The sequence below is a fragment of the Pelodiscus sinensis genome, chromosome 1 (genome assembly GCF_049634645.1).
Source record: "Pelodiscus sinensis isolate JC-2024 chromosome 1, ASM4963464v1, whole genome shotgun sequence".
NCBI classification, from domain to species: domain Eukaryota; kingdom Metazoa; phylum Chordata; order Testudines; family Trionychidae; genus Pelodiscus; species Pelodiscus sinensis.
The window spans coordinates 236,696,693-236,709,680 of record NC_134711.1 but is presented as its reverse complement, the minus strand read 5'-3'; the positions used below and the strand labels follow the sequence as shown (position 1 = coordinate 236,709,680).

At 42.5% G+C, this 12,988-nt stretch overlaps 1 protein-coding gene across 2 annotated transcripts in view; it reads right to left on the bottom strand.

Annotated features, from left to right (window-relative positions):
- Nucleotides 1–12,988, bottom strand: part of GAS6 (growth arrest specific 6) — a 58,917-nt gene that overhangs the window by 32,339 nt on the left and 13,590 nt on the right. For both annotated transcript variants that reach the window (XM_075918348.1, XM_075918359.1), the window contains exons 3-5: nt 12,666–12,690; nt 11,839–11,901; nt 3,258–3,380 (exon numbers count right to left, since the gene is read on the bottom strand). In XM_075918348.1, coding sequence (XP_075774463.1) covers nt 3,258–3,380; nt 11,839–11,901; nt 12,666–12,690 — 211 coding nt within the window. The remainder of the gene's footprint in view (nt 1–3,257; nt 3,381–11,838; nt 11,902–12,665; nt 12,691–12,988) is intronic.

The following is a 12,988-nucleotide window of genomic DNA, read 5'->3' as shown; positions in this document are numbered from 1 at the left end:
TTATCTTTCACAACCAACCTTGACCTGTGGACTGAATCTCACAAATAGGTTGAGAGTTTTTACTACTGATAACAGTTCCCACTGAAGCTGATGGTACTATCAACATGAGGAAAGTGTCTGCAGAAGCAGACCTGATATACAACATCCTGGGCCACATCTGAGAAGGAATCTTTATATTTATAATTAGTTTGATCAATGCAGTATTGTAGCTGTACTAGTCCCACAAGGTGGGCGAGATAAAATCTTTTATTGTCTTAATTTCTGTTGGTGAGAGAGACAAGTTTGAGTTACACAGAGCTCCTGGGAAATGTACTCAGTGTCACAACTAAATACAAGAGGGAACTGATTATTCAGCATAAGTTGTTTACATGTATTTCAAGGGACCATTCAAGATGAAATGGCCTGTCTTCCACCTATGACCGCAGGTGTGTTAAGTAAGAGGTGGGAGGAGCCAGAAGGGAGAGGTTGTTAGTTGGGTACAGATTCTTCTACTAAACCATAATTAGTTTTATTTAACTACATAACTGAGCTCCGCTCAAGCTCATCTAAAGAAGTGGGGTTTGCCGACAAAAGCTCATGACACTAATATATTGTCACATTACCGAATTGGAGGGAAGCAGCCAGATCGCTGCTGCACCCCTAAGTGGGGGTGTTGGCCCCAGAAATTGGTATAAAAGGGAGCCATGTGGGGTATTGAATGGGAGCTTATTGTTTGCTGATCTTATGTACGCTATTTATGTGAGTGTATAATGTCTGTGTGTGTAGGTAGGAATCTGTAATCTGTGTGGAAGCTGAATATTTCTCTGAATGTGGTTAAGCATTGCTATGGACAGGCTGATTAGCCAGGCCCTGTGGGACAATGGCACTTGATGGGCCAAAGACACACCCAAAGAATGGGGGCTGTCACCTGAGAGCAGCCAGCAGGAAACACAGAGATTGGCCTCTGACCAGGTGACCTGCTGCATACAAGAAGAGGCCAGGAAGGAGGTATAAAGAGGCCATGTGGTCGATGCCATTTTGTTCTCAGCTCAGCACTTCATCCCAGAGGCAGCACTGCAGGGATCGAAGAGCCTGGAAGACCTGTGAACCCATCCTGACCCTAGGATGTGCAACAAGAACTTTTAAACCAGCAGCTGTAACATCTCTGCTAGAGCCTGCATCGAGGACTGGGAGATTCGGTGCATGTAACGTACTATTCTTTAACAACCTTACTCTCATGCTTTTCTTTATTGTAATAATAAACCTTTAGATATAGATTCTAAAGGATTGGCCCAGCGTGATTTGTGGGTAAGGTCCAGAGGGTAAATTGATCAGGGATCTGTGGCTGGTTTCTTGGAACCGGACAGAACTTGTTCGGGGTAGGTGGGATTGGGTGCTAGGACCCCCCCCCCACCTGTGTATAGGCCCGGGGCCATCTGGGGCACGGATATTGCTGCGGTGTCGGAGGGGTTTTGCTCGGGAGGCTTCAGGCAGGTTGCTGAAGCACTCTATGAGACTGGTTTGTGGCCTGTTTGGAGAGGTCACCAGTCTGGGGGCTGTAAGGAGCCCCGGATTTGAGCAATTCGCCCTGAGCGGATGCCCTCAGCTGTGCCCAGACACGGCCCGGTCCGTCACATATATATACAGACTTACATGGCTCTGAGACATAATTACAGTGTCACATTTCGGTCCATGATTTTTAATGCCTAGCAAGGTTCTGAATTTAAACTTCCAGAATTGTCTTTTGAAGGTGTATAGATTTCCTTTTGAGAATGGTGTAATATGGACCTCTGAGGAGCTAGGAGAGGCTGGGCAGGTTGTTTAAAGACCAGAAGGAGGGTTCTATAAAATTTTCTTTCACAGTGTAGTCCAATTGAGTATGGATTCTAATTCTTTAGTGATACCCCATATTGGTTCCAATGGGGGGTGGTAGGAGACAACTACAGGAGTACAGTCAGAGAGCATTTTATTTCTGTCCTGAAGCCAATTCTCTTGAGGTATTTAAGTGGACCATTCCATGATGCAATCTACTTATCTGATGAAGTGTGCTTGTTCGGAAAAGATAGTTTTAAGTATGTTAAGGTGTATATCCCAGACTTTCTCCTCAGAGCACATTCTGTAGTATCTGAATGCCTCACTGTAGAAAGCAAATTTCTTGGTGTGTTTTGGATGGTTGCTAGATCTGTGAATGGTGTAGTGATCTTTGAGTTTCTTGCACAGAGCTGTCTGCATGGCTCCAGGGATCCAGAAATTGGATGCTAGTCAATGGGAGTAGTCTAAAGAGAGCTTAATGGTGATTGTTGAAATTGTGGAAAAAAACTATGAGGGAGCTTAGGCTGTCTACCCAGAGAATGAAAATATCGATGTATCTCAGGAATATCATTGGTTTTGTGATAGAATTTCTGAACAAATGTTTTTCAAGGTGGTCCATTAATAGGTTGGCAGAGTGGGGAGCCATGCTACTACCGATGGCTGTTCCCATAGTTTGGGCAAAGAGTGTGTTGTTGAAAGTAAAATTGTTATGGGTGAAAATGAAATGGAGGAGTTTGGTGATGTGTTTTGGAGTGCCTCTGAGTGCTGTCCATCTTCTTGTACATATCTGAGGCAGGCATCAAAGTTATCATTGCAAGGGATATTGATGTATAGGGAAGTGACATTCATGATGGCGAGGATGATGTTCTGAGGGAGGTTGTTCGTACTGCAGATTTTCTAGAGGAAATCAGTTGTGTCCTAGAAGAAGCTGACCCTTTGGAGTGGTTCAAGGATGGTTTCTCTGAAGCCAGATATTCCTTCAGTAAGCGTGCCATAGTCAGACCTGATGACTCGGCCCAAGTTCCCTTGTTTGTGTATCTTGAATAGCACATAGAACATTCCTCTGGTGTGTCAAAGTGGTATGTTCTCCCTTGTATTTAGTTGTGACACTGAGTACATTATCTAGACCTGAGGAAGGGCTCTGTGTAGCCTTGAAAGCTTGTCTCCCTCACTAACACAAGTTGGCCCAATCAAAGATATTACTTCCCCCCACCTTGTCTTTATAGAAGTGAGGAGTAACATTATTTCAAACCAAACCTCTTGGTTCAAACTAACACGTCCTGGCACGCACTTCCTAGTTCGAATCAGTGATTTGAACTAGCGCGCCGGCGAGATCTTGCTAATGAAGCACAGGATATTTAAATCCCCGCTTCATTAGCGATTTCAAATGCCTGCATTTGCATCCCTAATCAGAACTAGGGTGCAAGTGTAGACATATCCTAAGACAATAAAACAAATGTAACTACCTTGTTCACATTTTCGCCCACGCCAGCCACGTTTGCAATGACAAAAGAAGTCACCCTTTAGATCTTCACATCGTTCAGTCCCCTCTTTCTGGCAAGGGTAAGGAGAACACTGATCTGGTAAATCTGTTCAAAAAAAAAAAAAAAGAAAACATCACATTGAACATAAATAGTTTGTTTCCCTGCCTCGGTCAAAATCAAGACATCAGAAATATAGGTGACTGGCACAACAGGCAGATGCTTCATAGTGCTAGAGTACTGATTGATCTTTCTGTCAATATTATGCAGCACCACATCAGCAGCAATCAGCAAAAACACTCAAGTTGAAGCTTACTTTATCAAAAATGGAAGGAACATTTTTTCATTATGGGTAAGGGCCCTACATTATAGAACACATACATGCCCCACTGTGGAGAAAACAGTTCAAATTTGCTGACTTTTAGGGAATACAGAAAAGCCCATCTACTTTCCCAGGCTTTTGAAAGAAAGAGGAGTAGGAAGAGGGGCACTGCTGGAGGAAGGTGTGGGTAAGGGGAGGAGTTGGTTGTTTTATTTTTGACTGTTGGGATGAAGTTATCAATAGATTAACAGGCTTGTTGTTAGTAAGGGCTGTATTTTACATAGCTGTCAAAATTGCCATGGGTATACTTTTTTTTTTTTTTAAGAGATCATAAGAAAGAAAGGGAAAGGAAGGTGTACTACTAATAAAATACTTTCAAAACACTAGTCTATAGACAGCACATTGTTCTTAAACATGCCAAGGCAAAATCAAGTCTAATGAGTGTCGGATTCTACCACTGATTTGTAAGCAGAACTCCAACTGATATCAGAAAGAGTTCTGCATGTGAAATGACATCAAGAAAAGCCTTTACAGCTGATTATTGTATCAGTCAGCAACATTTCAGTGCAAAATAGAAGGCACTCAGTTCAGGATTTTTAAATCAAATTCCAAACAGTTAACTTGACTGTTCTCAGAGTGAAATCCACCCACCCAGGCACAAAACCAAAGTACAAGAAACTAAGTAGAATACTCCCCTACAAAATCCATTGGCAGCACCTCTGCAACTGTCATAAACTAGAATATATTTGAGAGAGTTTGTCTGTCTGTTCAAGAACTCCTCCTAAACGGCAAGAGCTAGGGACCACCACATTTGGTATGCAGCTTCCTCTTACCATAACTTAAAGCAAGATAAGGGTTTGGTTGTGCCAGCAAAAGGGGATGTGCCTGGAATCGGATTGCTTTTCATAAAAACCATACAGAGAAGAAAATCACCAGGCAGGTGAAAGGAGCTGGCTGGAGGTACCCCCCTCTCCCATCTGGGACTGCCTAGCCCCAAGCCTCCCACCCCCCAGGTGCCCTTCAGGGAGGGCAGTGGCAGCTGAAACTCTCCCCTCTCTCACCCCCCACTCTCTCCAATTTGCACATGGACATTGCTGGCTGTTCCCCTTTGTCAGGGAGTGAGAGGAAAGTGCACAGTTTGCTGCATTCCTCACTCTGGCTGGGAAGCGCAGGAGGCAGATGAACCTGGACCTGCCCCAGCTAGAGGATATGCACCCCTCATCCAGCTGTGCCCGCTGGTGCTGGAACAATCATGGAGAGGAGTTTCTCACCTGACCCGAAGCTGCTGTGATCAGAGTGGGCTGGGGTAGTCCTGTCTCCCTGGGACAGCCTTCATATTGATCCCCTCCTCTCCAGCCCACACCAGAGCAATGATTTAAAAACAAAAATTAATTGAGTTAAGGACCAGAACAACGCTGGATAAATCTTCTAATACAGAATAAGTAAGGCCCTATCAAATTCACAGCCTTGAAAAATACATTGTGGATGATGCAATCTTATCACTCCCATGAAATCTGGCATGCAGTGGGTGGCTCCTAGCCTGTGCAGAGCTCCAACTGCTAGTCTCAACTGGAGATAGGGAGGAAAGAGACTACTTCTCCCACAGGTGCTGCTCTTCAGTTGTCAGGCCCACCTCCAGAATTTACTTGGCTGCAGAAAACTCAGGTGGCTTTAGCTGTCTTCTGCCCCCATGCTCCACAAGGAGAGACTCAGCTCCAGGAAAAATCAGACTTATGGTAACCTGTACCACCCCCCTCCAGACCCTCCAATCCTCATGTCTGTGCTGCTGACAATGAGACAAATAAGCAGGCCATCCCTTGACAATTATTTTTTGAAATATGCTCTGTGCACGCAGGTGTGTGCACTGAAGGGGAGGACAAATAGTGTTACCTCATCTCCCTATTCCGACAAGTCTGGTCAAATTGCTCAGCTTACAGAGGAGGTAAGACTTTGGGTTAAGTATTTCACAACTAACTAGCGAATGAGTTCCTTTGGCAAAATAATGGGAACAGTCCTTCTCTCCTCTTACTCTCCTTGACTTAGACTGCATGCCTTTGAAACAATTTACTTTGAAAATTTGAATAAAACACTTTCAAAGATGCAGACAAAGCAAATCTCTGACATATTTTTGAAGTATTTACAGCACAGTGATGTTTGTTTACTGCTCAATAAACATTCTCAAGGATTGTCTAAAAGGGGAAAATAGAACAGTTTCTGCAGAATAGCTAATAACTATAAACACTCTTACTCCACATTAAGGGGTTGTCTACACTTTCCATGCCACAGCTGCTGCTGTAGCACCTCATGAAGATATTTCCAATATTGACAAGATAACTTTCCCTACAAGCACAGGAACTCCTGAGAGGGGACGCCTTCCCATTTTCATCATACGATTGTATACATCTGGGGGGGTTCGGTTGGTATAACTGTATCACTTAGGAGTATGGATTTTCCACACCCACTGAGTAACAGTTATATTGACATAAATTTGTAGTGGGGATCAATCCCCTGCCGTCACAGCAGGACCAAGTACCATCCCTGACAAATTTTTGCTGCAAATGGTCTCCACAAGGATTGAACTCACAACCCTGGGTTTAGCAAGCTAATGCTCAAACCACTGAGCTATCCCTCCCCCCATCCCTGTTCTACCTCCGCCCTCCACTCTAGTGGAAACTTTTCTCCATTTTTTTCAGATATTATGAACACCACACCAGGCAGATATAACCACTGGGATATTTTTATCACTGAGGTCTGGTTGTGTGAGTAAACTGTGCCAGAGGCCTTTCAAACAACCAAAGGCATGCAGTTGACGCACTCTTAGCTGCTGTTGAAGTGGTCACTGTATGGCTTCATGAGTCATGGGAGCAAAAGTCTCCCAAAATCATTAGTGGCATTTCAACATCCTCAGTGGTAAGCCCCTGCTCTGTTTAAAAAAAAAAAATAATCTCGGCTTGGAGCTTTCTGAACAAGTGTTCTTTAAGATATGTGCACTATGAATCTTCCCTGACTCCCCACCCCACCCCACATTAATGTTGGTAAAATGCACCTAGTGATCCACTTGCACTTGCAATATCATAGTACATCAGCAAAAAGGGGGACTTTTCTATGTATCAAAATGGTCTGGAGTCAAAATAAGAAATACACTTATCGCCCCATCTCAGTTCAGGAACCCCGTTGCTGCTAACCATCCACTATGTCTTGTACATTGCCAAGAATTGCAGCCCTTCCAAGCAGTACGCAATGAATGGCCTTGCACATTTGCATCACAGCAACCATCACAGTGCATTTACCAACTCCAAACTGATTCCGGACTGATCAGTAGCTATCTGGAATTCCAAGTTTCCATACAGTGATCGCGAGTCACTTCTCCATTGCCAGCATAACACTCATTTTGGTGTGGCTGATCTGGAGAGCTGAGGCATATAAACATCTAGGAATGTGGCTTTGCACATCTGAAAGCGCTGCAGCTACTGCTGGTCAACCCAGACCTGCATAATGTTATCCCACCAGTCACTGCTTGTTTCTCAGGCCTAGACCTTGTGCTCCATTGTCTGCAGCTGCTCTGTGAATGCCAATAACCACCTTGAATTGTTTCTATGTCTTACACAGCAATTTAGCCTCCAAGGATTCATCTTGTTCCCCACAACTCCTCTGCCAGCTCTGCAAATACTGCAGGATTATGGGTGCCATGCCTGCAATGCTCTTCATACCAGTGCAGAGCTGTGCAGGATCCATGCTTCTCATACATGTAGCAGACAAGAGGGTTTGAAAGGCTTTTGAAAAAAGGCACAAAATATTATAGGACGCAGATTAAAATTTTGGGATGGAGGAAACAGCATCACTGGACATTAAAACCACGTTCCCAATCACTCTTGCACAGCTTATTTACCCCAGCAGGCATTGTAAACGCTTCCCAAAACACAATGTGCTAGATGTAGGGCAGTGGCACAATAGGATAGCACACATGGTCACTTTTCTCTACATCAATGCAAGCGCTGCTAGTGAGGATGCACCGGCAACACAAGGAGCACAGTGTGGACATGCAGAAGTGATTCAATTACTGCAGTGGACGTGACTTATTAGGGTACCATATTTGAACTTTCAAAAAAGAGGACACTCCTGAGAGTGGGTAGCTGATACAGATAAGGACACTCCTGAGAGGGAGTGTATCTGTATCAGCTACCCACTCTCAGGAGTGTCCTCTTTTTTGAAAGTTCAAATATGGTACCCTAACTTAGTTCAACTTAATTTTGTGTTGTAGACTTGCTCTGAGTGCAAAATAGTGATTGCATTTTGAATTCAGTCTACTCTACAAGAGCTTCCACATATAGACAGACAAAGCCCTAATTTTCCACTGCCCTCAAAGGACATGTGCCTATCATCTTTCATGCATACCTACAGTGTTTTAAAACATTACATAGGCTCAAAAATAAGTTTAACCATTTTTGCGGCTGCAAATTATCCAGTTTCCCTGTAGCAATAGTTTTGTATTTTGTTAATTATTGCAATGAATAGCATGAAAATCCCGCTGAATGCTTCACTTCCCGTTGAATACTTATTAGGGCCTAATAATGGTAACCGGATTAAAGGGTGATATGATAAAAGCACACTCACAAAAGTATATATAAACTCTGGTATGAAAAATAATTAATCATTTCTGAAGTGGACTGAAGGGAAAATGTAATTGGTGGTGGAATTTGCTGCTGTATATGGTGTGCTGGTGTAGGGGGACAGAAGAGAAGGAGAAAGGAGCTCTTAAAACAGCCTCAAAGGGCTATATTTATTAGTATTTATATTTCCACCCATAATTCTGTCCATTTCTCTCTAACTGTGAGACATCCTAGCAGCTCTGGAATTAAAGAAACATCAAGAATTTCTAGTCAGGACCAAACTGTATAGAAGATAAGAACTTATCTTAGGCCTCCGTAACACTTCTGTTGTGGGAGACGGAGGAAGGCAATAGAGAACTATTAGGGAATGGAATGTGGTTAGCCTGCTGCCAAAGGAATACATATTTTTAATAGTTTGCCTTGAAATGCTGAGAATGTCAGAACTACTAGCCAATACCTTTGTACCTTGGCCTCCTGGACAGCCTCACAGTGAAAATCAAGGACACTCAATCACAAAAGGCTCAAATGTTTTCATTTCTCCAGCTTGGCAGACAGAACAAACCCATTGAAAAGGCATGGGAAAGGCTCCATGGTACAAAAAGGCAGCTGCACAGGCTACCCATCACATATGCACAGCTGCCAATGTCCCCTCTTGAAAGTCTTTGCAAATCTAACAGGCCACACTGAAGGTGAGGGATGGTGGGGAAAGAGAAAAGGAGTGGTCAGGAAGCAGGGAAACAAGTCAAGAAACAGCAGCTCTGAGCAGCATGTTCTTTTTTCTTATGCAAACCAACGCTTGTGTGCAGTGAACTTAACATTACTTAAAAGCAGCATTAACTATCCTTGTACACTTTTTGAAGCTCTTCAGAGGAGCCTAGCAGACAAAATGAGCAGATAGGGTTGGTGCTCAGTCAAAAAAGCTAAGACAATGTTGGCAATTATTAAGAAACTGATAGAAAAAGAGACAAAAAAAAAATCACATTTTCTCTCTATAAAACCATGGTATGTCCACATAGCTGCGGGCTCTTTAAATAGTGCGAGCAACTCGGGCACCGGCCAGGCAAAGAGGCAGGGCCGGGAGCTGAAAGCCCTTTAAACAGCCACAACAACCCAGGGCAGTTGCCAGGCAACGTGGTAGCAGTGTGGTCAGGAGCTGTGAGCCCTTTGCTCTATTTTTGCTTCAAAGCCTCCAGCCCCAGGGCCTATCTAGACTACGCGGAACGGTCGAAAGAGGATATGCAAATTCCACAGGAGAGCTTTCGAAAGTGAAGGTAATTAAGACGCAGCTTTTTTCGGCGAACTCTCCCCCCCCTTTGTTGAAAAGCCATGTAAACCTCCTTTTTTGAGAAAAAGCGGCTTTTCGACAAAGGGGGTGGTTCGCCGAAAAAGCCGCATTTCCTCACAAAAGGAGGTTTATGCGGCTTTTCGACAAAAGGGATGGTTCACCGAAAAGCCGCGTCTTAATTACTTTCACTTTCAAAAGCGCGATCGGAAGAAGATTTGCATATCTTCTTTCGACCGTTCCCTGTAGTCTAGATAAGCCCCCAGACAACTCTGGGGAAGGCTCGTCCCCAGCCCTGCCCCTTTCATCCCAGGCTCCGCCCCTTCTGAAATGGGATGGAGCTGGCCCATGACCAGTACCAAAAACCATTAAGTGGCCCCTGTGAAAAATTTGTTACCCACCCCTGTTATGCTAAACCTCTTTATGTACAATTGGTTTGGGAGGGAGAAAACCTCTTTATGTATAATTGGTACAATTCCTTAGTCCCTTCCTCAGCTTTTATTCATCCTTTTCATTGCCCTTTGGCCCAATATTTCTAAAGTGTTTATGAATTACTCAGATGATTCTTTTACATTATTAAAATGCTTCAGAGGGGTAGCCGAGTTAGTCTGTAACTGGAAAAACTTAACAAATAATGAATAGTCTAGTTGCACCTTAAAGACTAACAAATCATGTAGATGATATCATGAGGTTGGATCTGGACTTTTAATACTCCGATCATCTGAAGAAATGGGTTTTACCCACGAAAGCTCATGATACCAAATACATATTTTGTTAGTCTTTAAGGTGCTGCTAGACTATTAATTGTTTTTAAGTTTTTCCTTTTACATTATGTAAGTCATGTTTTAGTGTTCTGTAAATTCAGGTCTTGAAATTTTACTTATTATTCCTGGAGTTCAAATACAGTCAAGAGTATAGAGAAACTGCTGCAGCGCTAATGAATTTTAAACTTGAAAACTTAGCAAAGTGGTAATTGTAACCCTCTTTTCTGAATAACTTCCTAACATTGGTAGGATTACACGGCCAATCAAAGTGGATCATGAAAAAACACTGAAGTATAGAGGAAAAATTGAAGTGATTATGTATAAATAATGCCTGTTCTCTCAGTTGACTTGCTTCTTTCTGGCCTGTGAATTATTAACTATAAAGATTCTGAAACTGAAATTTAGTTAATCATTCTGTTAATTATCCAGTTCTCTCTCCCATAGCTATGTTGGAGCCACAGCACTAAGAATATAAAGTAGCAAAAATACTTTTATTCAATATTTTTATCTGCTTATTCATGTAAGCAGATTAGGGATTTCCATTGACAATTTGATTAGTCGATATGTCTCCTCCACCTTTGAACAGCCTTGTTCTTGCTACAGTTCAAAAGAGGAAGCCCCGCAGGGAGCGTGGGGCCGGTGCCTCTACCTCCCCTGCCCCTCATGGAGCTGGTACTGGGGGAACCGGCTTTTAAGCTAGCTCCCCACAGCACTGGCTCCTGCTCCCCATCTTGCTCCCTGTGGGGCTTCCTTTTGAAATATAGAAGAGCCCCAGTGGGGCTCTTGTACGTTTCAAAGGCTGAGGTACTGCGGGGAGCACAGGGGCCAGTGGGAGTCCTCAGCTGGTCCTACACTCCCTCTGGGCTGTCTGCTTTTGAAATGATAGAGGCAGAAGTGGGGGGAAGCGACTAGTCACATCACTAGTCAAATATCTGATAAGCTTATACTTATCGGATAGTCGACTAGTTGCTTACTTCCCTAAAGCAGATACAATTCTAAAGCCAGAAAGAACCCAGCTTGACCTCCAATATAGATACCAGTTGAGTTTGCAGGGTTGGCAATAAGGAAAATCCATTTTTTACTCATGGCCTGAGTAAATGTGATTTGGAGGCAACAATTTGTCACGTGATGTACTGAAAGTCAATAAAGTTTCTCATAAGTGATTCCAAAATGGCTTAAAGTGTAAGTCAGGCTTAACAGAGAAGTACCAAACTTTAACTTATATTTTCTAAGGAAAGTAAAAGAAAGTGAGGAGCATAGCCCAGTGAAAGACTAACTGCAAATCCTAATTCTTGTCTCTTGCGTCCCAGATTGCTCAGCCCTTGGAAAAATGGGGGGAGAAAGAATGCCCTGAATCAATAAACAAGAAGCTTCTGGAAGACAAAGGAGCCACATTAATGGATTCTGAAAGGAAGAGTCTCTCAACTGGAAAGGGGGAAGGGGCCCACATGACATAAGGTCCTTAAGAAATCAAATGTGAAAGGGGTTGCCAGAGTTCTACCAGAATGAAGATGACTGAGGTGCTTTCACACCCCAAACAAAATGACTGTTATGTTTAGTTGTAATATACAATGTGAAAAATGCTTACTATGAACGCATGTAAGGAAATCTGGACTTCTTGTATACGGTGACCCAAATTTCTCAATACAAGCTGAAGAACAGAAAATGAAATTATTATTATTATGTGCCATCGGTCACACAGTGTGTAAATTGATACCTGGCCTACTGACGTTTCATTAAGCAAAGTTCAGGAGAGTACAAAATCAATTTTAACTTGCAGCCCTCCAGATGCTTTAAAAATTCTTCTCTATTCATATAAATATTTTAGCTCTGATGTTCAGTTGAACAGTTTATAATTCTACTGTACATTATAATCATTCTACCAGATGCTACTATAGTGCTAAAAGGATAATAGTGGATACTAAAAGCTGGCCAACTAAATAAAAAGACTTCTCTCAAACCTAAATCTGCTGATATATGTCATGTTAAATCCTAAATGTAAAATGCAAATGGAAAGCAATGTGGTGACATGACAATGACACAGAATATAAAAAGCAATAGGTCTACAAGCTAATCCCCTTGTTTTTTTAAATAAAACTATTAAAAAGCATATGTACAGTAACAGACTATAATCTGTTTGCAAATGTTGTAAGTTACAATTAACAAATAAATAAATAAATACAACATTAAACATACACTTTAAATATATATATTATGTAAAGTGTTTGTGCATGTGACTCTATAGATATAAATCATATATACCCACTTTAAAATCATGAGGAGCATTTGGTTATATTTCAGGATGGAATAGAGGGCCTCTATTACAGTCTTTTGGACAGACTGGCTCTCCCATGTTCCAATGTTAGGCACACACACTAGAACTGCCAAAGAGTGAAAGTAATAACTGTAACTCACCCAAGTATTTCGGGTAAAAATAGTCCTGTGGGAGAAAGAAAAAAAAGCAAAGATTTATTGGAATAATATTAGTTTTTGCTATCAATTTTATTAGTTTTTAACTGCTGCTGCGTTTTTGGTGTCCTAGCCTGGTGACAGCACAACGGGGTCCAAACGTACGACTCTTAACTTCTTTCACTTAGGCCAATGGAGACAGAAGATCATACTTTGATCTGAAGGGGGAAGGGAAAAAATGGTTTGTCCCAAAGAATTTTTGACAGCTGACCTATGAAGTGGCACTGGCAGTGACTGAACAGGAAGCCACTTACCCACTATCCAAGAAG